Here is a 14260-nt window from a genome sequence, read left to right as displayed (position 1 = left end):
AGACATTTACAAAGTCTGTGTTTACAATCTGAACTGATTATATTAAATGTATACTGACATTTTAGGGATGAATAAATTTCCTTCTGAAAAACAGATTTTAGTTTTGGCTTTTAGTACTTAATAATTATAGGGAGAACATGGAAATATTAAATACCAACAATTTGGCTGGGCGTGATGGCTCATGCCTGTAATCCCAGCACTTTAGGAGGCTGAGGCAGGCAAATCACTTGAGGTCAGGAGTTCAAGACCAGCCTGGCCAACATGGGGAAACCCTGTCTCTACTAAAAATACAAAAAAAAACTAGCTGGGTGTGGTGGCAGGTGCCTGTAATGCTAGCTACTCCAGAGGTCGAGCCAGGAGAATTGCTTGAACCCAAGAGGTGGAAGTTGCAGCGAGCCGAGATTACGCCACTGCACTCCAGCCTGGGCGTCAGAGTGAGACTCCGTCTCCAAAACAAAACCAAAACAAAACAAAAAACCGAAAAAAACCCCAACAGTTACAGAGATAAAAAGATTTAGGCGGCCTAAAAGATTGCCAAAATGTAGTATTACATGATAAACTAAACTAGTTTTAATGCAACTGAATCCTGGTTTAGAATAAAGTCAGCTGATTCAACTATTAGTATTAGATCTTTTGGATTTATTTTAAGCACCATTTTAGGACAAAATATATAACATTTTACTTGATGAATTTTAACTTTTTCTTACCACTCATTGTTTTGAAGAAATTACTTTTTAAAAGTTTGAGATGTCACTAATTTTTCCCTTAGCATTAAGCGATACATGAATTCATTTTATTCTACTGACTGAAGATGTTTCTTAGTGTATACATTCAAGAATATGATGATGCCATTAGTCACTTAATTTTGTTGAAACTTGGCTTTAGTGGCTGTTAATAAAATGAGTCGGTTGGCCAGGTGTGGCACTTTGGGAGGCTGAGGCGGGCAGATCACCTGAGGTCAGGAGTTCAAGACCAGCCTGGCCAACATGGTGAAACCCCGTCTCTACTAAAAAAAAGAAAATTAGCCGGGTGTGGTGACACACACCTGTAATGCCAGCTACTCGGGAGGCTGAGGCAGGAGAATTGCTTGAACCTGGGAGGCAGAGATTGCAGTGAGCCGAGATGGAGCCACTGCACTCCAGCCTGGGCGACAGAGTGAGACTCTGTCTCAAAAAAAAAAAAAAAAGTAAATTTGGGTTTTACAGTTTTTCCTCTTATACAAAAGATAACTGGAGACTAGATCTCAAAGAATGAAGACAACTGGAAAGCTGGAAGACACCAGAAAACCAAGAAAGAGAGAACTTCCCTGAAATACTGGCCAAGGCAGAAGTGCATCCACCAGTACTGCAGACTCACCTCTGTAGTCCATTTTTTGGAATAGGGGGTCAAAAACTTATGTTTGGATGGAAAATTTCTCTGGTAAAAGTATTCTTTCTCTCTCTCTCTCTCTCTCTCTCTCTTTAATGGACACAGGGGCTTACTCTGTCACCCACGCTGGAGTGCAGTGGTGTCATCATGGCTCACTGCAGCCTTCACCTCCTGGGCTCAAGCCATCCTCCTGTCTCGGCCTCCCAGAGCACTGGGATTACAGGTGTGAGCTACTGAGCCCGGCCTTTTTTTTTTTTTTTTTTAAACTCTTAAGCCTGTTGAATAATTACAGAATTGAATACTATTACCTGTCTTAAATACTGTCTTCCAGGGACAATATCCTAGTGGCAGTTATTTTAGCTAATTTTGAAGGTTTTTCTCAGTTTTTATTCATCTAAGAATCTGGGGGTTTAGTGATTATTGTTTGAATGCAAAACATTGAGTTAGGAAAGTTACTGATTTTTGCAGTCTTGAGTTTATCTCGCCTTCCTTAAGTAAAGGTGCAGTGTAGATCTTCATTGCTTATTACAAGTAAAAATAGTAGCCTGCAGAAATTTGTGCAGAAGAAAATAAAATAATGGGCCTGGTGTTTCTCATCAGTTTAAATCCATTTCACCTTCGTTGAGACTGAGTCTTCATTCTTTTAGGTGGCAAGTCAAGGTTTTACTAATTTAAACCATTGTCTAAATTCAGGGCTGTCTTTCATTGTTAAAGGAGATAGTTTGCCTGACAGTACCTGGAAGCAGTGTTTTGTGACATAAGTAATGTGTCCACCTAGAGAATCAGTCTGTAACCTACTCATATATATATATATATATATATATATATATATATATATATTTTTTTTTTTTTTTTTTTTTTTTTTTTTTTGAGACAGAGTCTCGCTGTCGCCCAGGCTGGAGTGCGGTGGTGCGATATCGGCTCACTGCAACCTCCGCCTCCCAGGTTCAAGCAATTCTCCTGTGTCAGCCTCCTGAGTAGCTGGGATTACAGGCATGCGCAACCACGCCCGGCTAATTTTTGTATTTTTAATAGAGGTGGGGGTTTTAGCATGTTGGCCAGGCTGGTCTCGAACTCCTGACCTTGTGATTTGCCCACCTCAGCCTCCCAAAATGCTGGGATTACAGGCATGAGCCACCGCGCCCAGCTATATTTTTAAAATTTTTTTAATTTTTTGAGATGGAGTCTCACTCTGTTGCCCAGGCTGGAGTGCAGTGGCGTGAACTTGGATCATTGCAACCTCCACCTCCCGGGTTCAAGGGATTCTCCTGCCTCAGCCTCCTGAGTAGCTGGGATTCCAGGCACCCACCACCACGCCCAGCTTATTTTTGTATTTTTAGTAGAGATGGGGTTTCACCATGTTGGCCAGGCTGGTCTCGAATTCCTGACCTCAAGTGATCCACCTGACTTGACCTCCCAAAATGCTGGGATTACGGGCATGAGCCACTGCCATATTTTCCATATATATTTTAACCAAATCCCTTATTTTCTTAGAATGTGACTGATGCTGATACAGAAAGTTCAGTGTCCACTATCATCTTTGCTTTCTAATGAAAAGGATATTATACTTTGCTTCAGTCAGTTCATTTATGGTAAGTGGCAGTTAATTCTCTGCTGAAAGACTGTGTAGTATTATAGTTGCAATCACTGTCTAATTATTTACCTTGTGTTGATTCTGTTTTTAAAACCTGCCATCCTTTGATTGTTATTATGCATTAAAAACGTAGTTTGGTCTTGAACTCTAGACCTCAAGCGATCCTCCTACCTTGGCCTCCCAAAATGCTGAGATTACAGGTGTGAGCCACCACACCTGGCTGTAAAGAGGCAATTTGGAATTCAGAGAGGGATTCTAGTCCCTTGTTAAAGAACTAACTGTAGGCTGTGCTCGGTGGCTGTCGCCTGTAATCCCAGCCCTTTGGGAGGCCGAGGCAGGCAGATTACCTGAGATCAGGAGTTCGAGACCAGCCTGGCCAACATGGTGAAACCCCATTTTTACTAAAAGTAGAAAAACTATCTGGGTGGTGGCGGACACCTGTAATCCCAGCTACTTGGGAGTCTGAGGCAGGAGAATCGCTTGAACCCGGGAGGTGGAGGTTGCAATGAGCTGAGATCACACCATTGTACTCCAGCCTGGGTGACAAGAGCCAGAGTCCATCTCAAAATAAAAACTTATATATACACATACATGTAATTTTTATATATTTATTTATTTATTTTTATTTTTATTATTATCGTTTTTGAGATGGAGTCTCGCTCTGTCGCCCAGGCTGGAGTGCAGTGGCGCAATCTCGGCTCACGGCAAGCTCCGCCTCCCGGGTTCACGCCATTCTCCTGCCTCAGCCTCTCCGAGTAGCTGGGACTACAGGCGCCTGCCACCATGCCCAGCTAATTTTTTTTTTTTTTGTATTTTTAGTAGAGACGGGGCTTCACCGTGGTCTCGATCTCCTGACCTCGTGATCCACCCGCCTCGGCCTCCCAAAGTGCTGGGATTACAAGCGTGAGCCACCGCGCCCGGCCTATATATTTATATATATATTTGTGTGTGTGTGTGTATATATATATATATATATATATATATATATATATATATATATAAACATGAGAAAGAAATAGGGCATGAATATAATTTAAATAAAAGAGTGTTCTAGCGCCTCACCACTTACCAGTCTGACTGGAACCTTGTTTTGAAGCAGAAATGTATTGAAAGTTCAGAAGTATTTCAGAGAACAGCATCATAAAAAATATTAAGAACCTCAGTTTTTATTAGGGTAATGATAAGGTTTGTAAAAATCTTCAAGCGCGTTCTTCCTTTCACTCACTATGAAATATTTTTTTTTGTCTGGGTGCAGTGGCTTATGCTTTTAATCCTAGTACTTTGGTAGACTGAGGCGGGAGGATCATTTGATCTCAGGAGTTCGAGACCAGCCTGCGCAACATAGTGAGAGCTCTACTAAAAATACAAAAAATTAGCCGGGTGTGGTGCTGCAAGTCTGTAGTCCCAGCTAGTAGGGATGCTGAGGTGGAAAGATCGCTTGAACGCAGGAGGTGGAGGCTGCAGTTAGCAGTGATGGTGCCACTGTACTCGTCCAGGCAACAGAGTGAGACTTTGTCTCATAAAACCCAAAACCAAATGTTGTTGTGTGCTGTTTTGTATTAATGGCAAGGAATCAGATAATTAAAGCAGAAGTACAGTCAAAAAGAAAATTTTATGGAATTAGTTATTGGCTTATTTTGAGGAAGAATGAATCAGAACAGCAAGGACACAGATAAATCTAATACCTGAAATGGATCTCCAACAGGAAACTCAAGAGGATTTCAAACAATGGCTAGAGTCTGTTTTCAGAGATAAAGAAGGCATCACATATACAGTAGCCAACCAGAATCAGAGATAAACAATGAAACAGCAACAGGCCACTTGAGTTCATCTTTGAAACTCATGAAGGAGAATTAAAATCAAATCAGGGAAACAAAAGGTGAAGTCAAAAAACGTTGAGAATAGAAGAACTGAGGAGATTGAAAAAATGGGACGCTGGGCGCAGTGGCTCACGCCTGTAATCCCAGCACTTTGGGAGGCCAAGGCGGGCGGATCACCTGACGTCAGGAGTTCAAGACCAGCCTGACCAACATGACGAAACCCCATCTCTACTAAAAATACAAAAATTAGCTGGGTGTGGTGGCAGGCGCCTGTAATCCCAACTATTTGGGAGACTGAGGCAGGAGAATCGCTTGAACCTGGGAGGTGGAGGTTGCAGTGAGCCGAGATTGTGCCATTGCACTCCAGCCTGAGCGATTGAGCAAGATTCTGTCTCAAAAATAAAAAAAAAAGAAAAAAAATGGGAAAGAAGGTATAGCAGGCTCACATAGCTGTTATTTTTTGTGTGTCTGTTTAATCACAGTATATCCCGTGTCATCTTCTGACCAGCCACAGTAATTGGATTTGGGTAGGCTTATGACACACATGCCCAGATCTTTTACACAAAATGTAATGGGAAGGCTGGGCATAGTGGCTCACGCCTGTAATCCTAGCACTTTGGGAGCCCAAAGCAGACGGATCAACTGAGGTCAGAAGTTCGAGACCAGCCTGGCCAACATGGCAAAATCCCGTCTCTACTAAAAATACAAAAATTAGTCAGACGTGGTGGTGCATGCCTGTAATCCCAGCTACTCGGGAGGCTGAGGCAGGAGAATCACTTGAACCCAGGAGGTGGAGGTTGCAGTGAGTTGAGATTGTGCTACTGCACTCCAACCTGGGTGATAAGTGAGACTCCGTCTCAAAAAAAAAAAAAAAAAAGGTAATGGGAGGATGTGATAGTTCTCTGCCTCTGGGATCACAGGACAGGAATGTGGTATGCATGAAGGCACATGTGGCTGTCAGGTCTGCCTTAGGGAGGACACCCTTCTGCTTAAGCCGAGAGAATTCTAATGACTTATTTTGTGGTTTTGGATCTAGCTATATGTGGAGCCAGTATAACCTTTAGACTTAATTAATTAAATGAAGCAATAAAAGTTCTCTTTTGTACTTGATCTTGTTTGAATCGGGAATTGGTAACCTCACAATCTAAAGTAGTTCTGGCTAATTCATAAATTGTTCTTGAGAATAAAGGATATGGAAGGTATGGTTCCCAGAGTTGGTGAGGTTAGTTATTCTTACTGAAAACAAGCAACAGTGTTATAAAATTATAAAACAAAACTTTCGTGAAAACACCAGAAAGTTGAAAAGTAGAGAAAACTTGAAGGGCTGTGTTATGGGAAGTCAGATGACAGAAATGAGAATTGCTCTTGTTCTGAAGGCAAACATTTCACCACTTGACTTTGAGTTTTGAAAGCTTTGTGGGGTGAGAGACTCAGAATAGTCTGCATCCTTACTTGTGGCCTGGGTTAACTTCTACTGGGTGGGCCAAGGAACCAAGTCTCCAACTTGGATTAGAGTGATTCTAGGCAGGTGTTGTCTCTTGACACCTGGAGGAAGCTGCCATCACCCTAGGCTTAAGATTATAAGGAATTTTTTCATGTAAAATAACTAACTCACTAAGATAATTAGGCATACAAGGGAATAAGAACCATGCATAAGGGTAAGAACCACTAGGAACAACAGTAATAGTCCTGCAAAAACTTGAGATTTGGAATTATCAGAGACTATAAAATAACTTCCCCGTTACCTTAAAAGAAATATGACAATCTTGAAATTCCTTAGAGAGTAGGAAACTATAAAATATGACTTAGCAGTAACTAGAAATCGTAGAAATGAAAGTTACAAACAAAATTTAAAACCGGATAGGTGTTTTAACAACAGAATAAAAAGATGAAGAAGGAATTAGTGAAATGGAAGTTAAGCCAGAAGAAATAATTGTTTGGTATGGAGAAGAAAAAGTAAAAAAAAGGTAAGAAGCTAAAAGGATAAAGTGAAGACTAACATACATTAATGTCAGTCCCATTAGGATAGGAGATAGAGAATGGGGCAGAATCTAAAGAGATAATAGCTGAGAGTTTTCCACATTGAAGGATACCATTCCATAGTCAAGAAGCCCAGTGAATGACAGACATGTTTAATAAAAATAAAATCTACACCTAGAATACATAGTGAAACTGTAGAAAACATCTGAGACAAAGAAAACCTTAAAAACAGCAGGAGTAGGGATGGGAATCACCTAAAAAGAGACTGTAGATTACCTCCCAATAGCGACAATGGAAGCCAAAACATAATGACACCAAGAGATAATGAAATAACCTTAGTGTGCTGAAAGAATATAATTGTCAACCCAGGTTTCTATTCCAGTGAAAATGCCTTTCAAGAAAAAAATTTTAGCAAACAGAAACAGTTTGTCACCAGAGGACAGCAGGAACACAAAAGAATGAGCAAATTATGTCATAAATACGTGGTTACAACTAAAGGAAAATTAAATTGTTTAAGCAAAGATAGTGTTGCATCTAGGCCGGGCACGGTGGCTCACGCTTGTAATCCCAGCACTTTGGGAGGCCGAGGTGGGCGGATCACGAGGTCAGGAGATCAAGACCACGGTGAAACCCCGTCTCTACTAAAAATACAAAAAATTAGCCGGGCGTGGTGGCGGGCGCCTGTAGTCCCAGCTACTCGGAGAGGCTGAGGCAGGAGAATGGCGTGAACCCGGGAGGCGGAGCTTGCAGTGAGCCAAGATTGCGCCACTGCACTCCAGCCTGGGTGACAGAGCGAGACTCCGTCTCCAAAAAAAAAAAAAAAAAGATAGTGTTGCATCTAAAAATAGAGAATTAGGCCGGGTGCGGTGGCTCATGCCTGTAATCTCAGCACTTTGGGAGGCTGAAGCGGGCGGATCACCTGAGGTCAGGAGCTCAAGACCAGCCTGGCCAACGTGGTGAAACCCCATCTCTACTAAAAATAAAAAAATTACCCGGGTGTGGTGGTGGGCACCTGTCATCCCAGCTACTCGGGAGGCAGAAGAATTGCTCGCACCCAGGAGCTGGAGATTTCAGTGAGCCAGGATTGTGCCACTGCACTCCAGCCGGGGCAACAGAACGAGACTCCTTCCCCCAACCAAAAAAAAAAAAAAAACTTAAAAATCATGCCTAGTTGCATTCCTTATGAGCGCAAAGCAAAATGTCCTCATTTTACCAGGTTTAAATTTTTTTTTTTCTTTCACGGCCTCTTTTATTGGGAGACCTCTGAGTTTTGATGTGTCATGACAGATAGGAGAGGTCATACTGCACTCCAGCCTGGGCGATAGTGCTAGACTCCGTCTTAAAAAAAGAAAAAAAGAGTCCGGGCGCGATGGCTCACGCCTGTAATCTCAGCACTTTGGGAGGCCGAGGCGGGCGGATCGTGAGGTCAGGAGATTGATACCATCCTGGCTAACATGGTGAAAACCCGTCTCTACTAAAAAACACAAAAAATTAGCTGGGCGTGGTGGCGGGCGCCTGTAGTCCCAGCTACTCGGGAGGCTGAGGTGGGAGAATGGCGTGAACCCGGGAGGCGGAGCTTGCACTGAGCCGAGATCGTGCCACTGCACTCCAGCCTGGGTGACACAGGGAGACTACATCTCAAAAAAAAAAAAAAGGAAAAAAGACTTGATCGCAGTCAGTCTGATTCGTTGCAGGAAGGAACCAATCAGAGGCTGAAGTGAAGTTACAAAGTTACACTCCTGTGCAAACGTCTGATTGGTTGCAGAAAGTAACCAATCAGAGATACTTTCAATTTTCCATCTGGGACACAGAAAAAGTGAGGGTGGTGGTTTGCACACTGAGTAGCCTCCCATCCTTTTGTTACTTAGGTGTGGAAAGTTGGGGTTTTCCTTTTGATTTAGTTCCAGGAAGTCAGCATGAATTGGCCTTAGGTTCCCTGCCTCCAGACCCTATTCTCCGGCCTCATGATGACTTGATAGCAGATTTATGGCGATTAAAGATGAGAAGAAGTGGTAACAGCAGTAGGCAGAAAATTGCCCTAGTTTCATGTTCTGACTGTGATAGTGGCTATATGACCTTGACAAATCACTGCATTTGTAAAATGAGAACACATTTCTGTTTTCTTTCACTGGGGAATTAAAGGAAAAGTGAGATTATGAAGAAATACCATGAATTTTCAGAAATAATGAAAGTGTATGCTAAGCAAATGTCTAATTAGAGAAACATATATGCCTTTGTTGTCCATTTCGCCTAAGCCACATTTTAATGCAAATTTACTTAGACTTGGGGGAGAGGGAGAGGGAAAGAAAACCAGACAAATTCACTTAGTCTTATCCAAGAGAAGAAGAATGGGACCTAGGCTGTTAGGCCAAATGATTTCTGTAATTTACCTATTCACTTGCTTGATACGGCTTTTAATTCCGTCTCTAGTCAGGGAATCTTGTTTTGGGAATCAGATTTGCTTCTGTTTGTTCAAATATATGGGGCTAAGTGTTTGTTTGTTTTGTTTTTGTTTTTGTTTTTTTTTGAGATAGAGTCTTGCTTTGTTGTTCGGGCTGGAGTGCTGTGGCGTGATTTTGGCTCACTGCAACCTCCACCTACTGGATTCAATTGATTCTCGTGCCTCAGCCTCCTGAGTGGCTGGAATTACAGACAGTACACCACCATGCCTGGCTAATTTTTGTATTTTTAGTAGAGACAGGGTTTCACCACATTGCCCAGGATGGTCTCGAACTCCTGGCCTCATGAGATCCACCTGCCACGGCCTCCCAAAATGCTGGGATTACAGGTTTGAGCCACTGTGCCCGGCCAAGTGTCAATTATTTTTTATTATGGTTTGTATTTATTTATTTTATTTATTTGAGATGGAGTCTCGTTCTGTCACCCAGGCTGGAGTGCAGCAGCACAATCTTGGCTCACTGCAACCTCCGCCTCCTGGGCTCAAGCGATTCTCCTGCCTCAGCCTCCCAGGTAGCTGGGATTACAGGTGCGTGCCACCATGCCCGGCTAATTTGAATTTTTAATAGAGACAGGGTTTCACCATGTTGGCCATGCTGATCTTGAACTCCTGACCTCAGGAGATCCACCCGTCTCGGCCTCCCAAAGTGCTGGGATTATAGGCATGAGCCACCATGCCCAGTGGATTATGGTTTTTATTATAAAGTGCAACTTCCTAAGTATGTATGCTTCGTTACCTGTTGATGGGTAATCTGGGCTAGCAGTTAATTCACATGGTAACAGATAAAGCTAGATCACAGTCTTTAATAATAGGGAAATAGAGCATCCTCTTGAATAATAGGGAAAAGATTTACTGACATTTTTAGGCATAACAGTTTTCTGCTGACAGCTCCTCAACTGCTTGTCCACGTTCTCCAGAACCCTGGGGATTTAGTTAAGGAATACTTGGGTATTGTCAGTAAATTAATTTATGTTTTTACAGTTACTATTCTTGTTTCCAGTGTTTAATTTTTAAATTTTTCAGTTATCTTTCCATATTAAGTTTATATAATTATTCAATAGCTCCCTAAAAGTAGAATTAATTCAACTAAATTAAAAGGGACAATTTTTAATAGGCATCTAATTTGCATGCTATTTACAGAAAACCTTTTTAGTATTTCAGTTTTAGAAATTTGCTTTAGATTTTGCCATCTTAGTATGTCTTTATATGGTGTATTGTTTTGGTTTTATTTTGGTAAAATATACATAATTTTTTTTTTTTTGTGATGGGCTCACTCTGTCACCAAGGCTCCAGTGAGATGGCGTGATCTCAGCTCACTGCAACCTCCGTCTCCCAGGTTCAAGCGATTCCCCTGTCTTAGACTCCTGAGTAGCTGGGATTACAGGCGCCCACCACCCTGCCTGGCTCATTTTTGTATTTTTAGTAGAGACGGAGTTTTGCCATGTTGGCCAGGCTAATCTCGAACTCCCGACCTCAGGTGATCCACCTGCCTCGGCCTCCCAAAGAGCTGGGATTAGAGACATGAGCCACCACGCCTGGCCAGTATGTTTTTATATGGTGTATTGTTTTCATTTTATTTTGGTAAAATATACATAACATAAAATTTACATTTCTGTTTTGTTTTGCTTTGTTTTTTTGAGACGGAGTTTTGCTCTTGTCACCCAGACTGGAGTGCAGTGGTGTGATCTCCGCTCACTGCAGCCTCCACCTCCTGGGTTCAAGCGATTCTCCTGCCTCAGCCTCCCAAAGTGCTGGGATGATAGGTGTGAGCCAACGTGCCTGGGCAGAATATGCTGTATTATAAAGAATCTTACATGTTAGTTGATGCCTGTGATCTGTTTTCTTAGTAAGAAGAGAAACTTCTCTCCACTCAGCCTCAGTCCACTGCACCCACTCTTTTCTGTGTCAGGATGTTCAGGGGAGAAGAGGGCTTGGCACCTCTTTCCTGTACTGAGTTGTGGTTGTCCGTCACTGGGCTGTAAAGTGCCTTGCCTCCTCTTGCTCTTACTTGGGAGAAATTTCACTGAATCTGGGTGCCACCTGGATTTATTTGGGGTGTGATATTGACCCAATTTTCTGGAAACAACAATATATAGAAAGTTAGGGGATAGATTCTTTATCTTATGAGGGTGTGGGGCAAGTCAAATACTTAGTTTCTGAGCCTTATTTTGTCTCTAGAGCAAGAAAACTGTAAATTAGGCAGCCCGTGAGGGGCCCTCACAGCTTTGGCTGTGGGTTCAGGACACCAGATTTCTACCACTCACTTTTTTCTTACTTCTCCTGCACAGGGATCATGGCCCAAGTTGCAATGTCCACCCTGCCCGTTGAAGATGAGGAGTCCTCGGAGAGCAGGATGGTGGTGACATTCCTCATGTCAGCTCTCGAGTCCATGGTGAGGCCTTCTGTTCCATCATTCTGTAGTTGGGTAGGCCTGCGCTGTAGATAACGTTGATTTGTTTTTGTGGAAGATAGAATTTTATGGTTTTTAGTTTTAATGAGTACTTTTTATTTATTTATTTTGTTTATTTTTTTATTTTTTTGAGACTGAGTCTTGCTCTGTTACCCAGGCTAGGGTGCAGTGGTGAGATCACTGCAACCATTACATCCCGGGTTCAAGCGATTCTCCTGTCTTAGCCTTCCGAGTAGCTGGGATTACAGGTGCCTGCCACGACACCCGGCTAATTTTTTGTATTTTTAGTAAAGACAGGGTTTCACCATCTTGGCCAGGCCGGTTTCGAACTCCTGACCTCTTGATCCACCTGCCTCAGCCGCCCAAAGTGCTGGGATTACAGGCGTGAACCACCGCCCCAACCAATGAGTAGTTTTTCTTCTTGAATAATAGTTATGGCTTTAAGCCTTTCACATCACATTCACTCATTCATTCATTCGAGACAGAGTTTCGCTCTTGTTGCCCAGGCTGGGGTGCAATGGCACGATATCGGCTCCCTGCAACCTCTGCCCCCTGGGTTCAAGTGATTCTCATGCCTTAGACTCCCGAGTAGCTGGGATTACAGGTGTGTGCCACCACGCTCGGGTAATTTTTTGTATTTTTAGTAGAGACAGGGTTTCACCATGTTGGTCACGCAGGTCTCGACCTCCTGACCTCAGGTGATCCACCCACCTTGGCCTCCCAAAATGCTGGGATTACAGGCATAAGCCAGTGGATTACCTGAGGTCAGGAGTTCAAGACTAGCCTGGCCAACATTGTGAAACCCCATCTCTATTAAAAATACAGAAAAATTAGCCGGCGTGGCAGCGTGTGCCTGTAGTCCCAGTAACCCGGGAGGCTGAAACAGGAGAATTGCTTGAACCCAGGAGGTGGAGGTTGCAGTGAGCCGAGATTGCGCCACTGCACTCCAGCCTGGGCAACAGAGCGGAACTCTGTCTTAAAAAAAAAAAAAAAAAGGATGCCCATAATATTTTGTTCCTAGGTTGTTATGGTGGTATTATTTTTAGGGGAGAAAATTGGAATCACCAACCTTTTAAATAATGTTATCAGTAAATCATTCAAGGTATATTCATTAAATGGAATACTATATACTCTATAACATTTTAAAAGAATATTTAATTTCATAGAAATATACTTAGTAAAAGTCAGTAAATACTCTACCACCTAAAAGTGATTCTGGCTGTGCGTACACAGGGGAATACTTCTGGAGGTGGGGATTATGTAATGAACGCTGTAGTGTGGGTTTCAGACCCCCTCCTTTTGTACTGATGGCACTAATTGCCCCAGGTGCCATGACTGTTAGAGCCACCTTGCACAAGGTTCCACCCTTTCCCTGGGGAGGGCCATGCCAGCTCCTAGCTCTGGGTGCAGCTGCATCAGTGTTCAGTGCTTCCCCTGTCCAGCCCTGCCTGCCTTCCACCCCCCAAGTGCTGTAAGTGACAGTGCCCCCCAGCAAGCCTGTGTAAACTCTGAGTCTACTTCTTGGAGAATCTGACCTATAAGAGATTACAAGGGAATTGTGTTTTTTTTTTTTTCCTTATAAATTCTGTGTCGTCTTTTGTTTAAAATCAGGCCGAAAACTATCTCGAAAGAGAAGTACCTTTAAAAAATGTTAGATTTTTTTAATTCATGGAGCAGAAATGGTGCTCTTAAACGTCCGCGTGTAACATGATGTTTACTGTTTGTATTGTAGTGTAAAGAACTGGCCAAGTCCAAAGCCGAAGTGGCCTGCATTGCAGTGTATGAAACAGATGTGTTTGTCGTCGGAACTGAAAGAGGACGTGCTTTTGTCAATACCAGAAAGGATTTTCAAAAAGATTTTGTAAAATATTGTAAGCATTGTATTTTTATCTTTCGCATTTCATTAATTTTAAGCCTAAATATTTATAGGTAAGACAAGTTATATTTTCTTTCTTTCTTTCTTTCTTTTTTTTTTTTGAGATGGAGTTTTCTCTTGTTGCCTAGGCTGGAGTGCAATGGCGCAATCTTGGCTCACCACAACCCCCGCTGCGTGAGTTCAAGCGATTCTCCTGCCTCAGCCTCCTGAGTAGCTGGGATTGCAGGCATGCGCCAGCACGCCCAGCTAATTTTGTATTTTTAGTAGAGAAGGGGTTTCTCCGTGTTGGTGAGGCTGGTCTCAAACTCCCGACCTCAGGTGATCTCCCCACCTTAGCCTCCTAAAGTGCGGGGATTACAGGCGTGAGCCACTGCACCTGGCCAAGTTATATTTTCTTCTAAAACAGAATGAGGTTTAAACTAAAAAAGATTTTCTGAAATGTTTATGGAGACATTTCAAAATGCTCAAAAGGAATCACTGAAATATGTCAGGATAGATACTGAAGAGTTAAGAAAAATTGTAGTGTTTATTGTACAGTGTTCCTTGCTTGGCTTTACTCTGGGTTAATGAGATACATTAGAGAGAAGGTAATGAAGGTAGAGAAATTTTGAATAGGTTAAAACTTTTACTCAGATAAGGAGTTATTTTCTTTTCTCTTTTTTTTTTTTTTTGAGACGGAGTTTCACTCTTGGCCCCCTGGGCTGGAGTGCAATGGCGCGATCTCGGCTCACTGCAACTTCCACCTCCCACGTTC

General features: G+C 42.6%; 1 protein-coding gene across 7 annotated transcripts in view; it reads left to right on the top strand.

The window, feature by feature from the left end:
• GTF2I (general transcription factor IIi) overlaps positions 1–14260 on the top strand; it is a 114425-nt gene that overhangs the window by 27562 nt on the left and 72603 nt on the right. For all 7 annotated transcript variants that reach the window (XM_055292782.2, XM_055292779.2, XM_055292780.2 and 4 more), the window contains exons 2-3: positions 11509–11612; positions 13363–13501. In XM_055292782.2, coding sequence (XP_055148757.1) covers positions 11509–11612; positions 13363–13501 — 243 coding nt within the window. The remainder of the gene's footprint in view (positions 1–11508; positions 11613–13362; positions 13502–14260) is intronic.

Source organism: Symphalangus syndactylus, chromosome 9 (assembly GCF_028878055.3).
Source record: "Symphalangus syndactylus isolate Jambi chromosome 9, NHGRI_mSymSyn1-v2.1_pri, whole genome shotgun sequence".
Taxonomy (NCBI): Eukaryota; Metazoa; Chordata; class Mammalia; order Primates; family Hylobatidae; genus Symphalangus; species Symphalangus syndactylus.
Note: the sequence above shows the minus strand (reverse complement) of the source record. Positions and strands in the feature narration are given on the sequence as shown.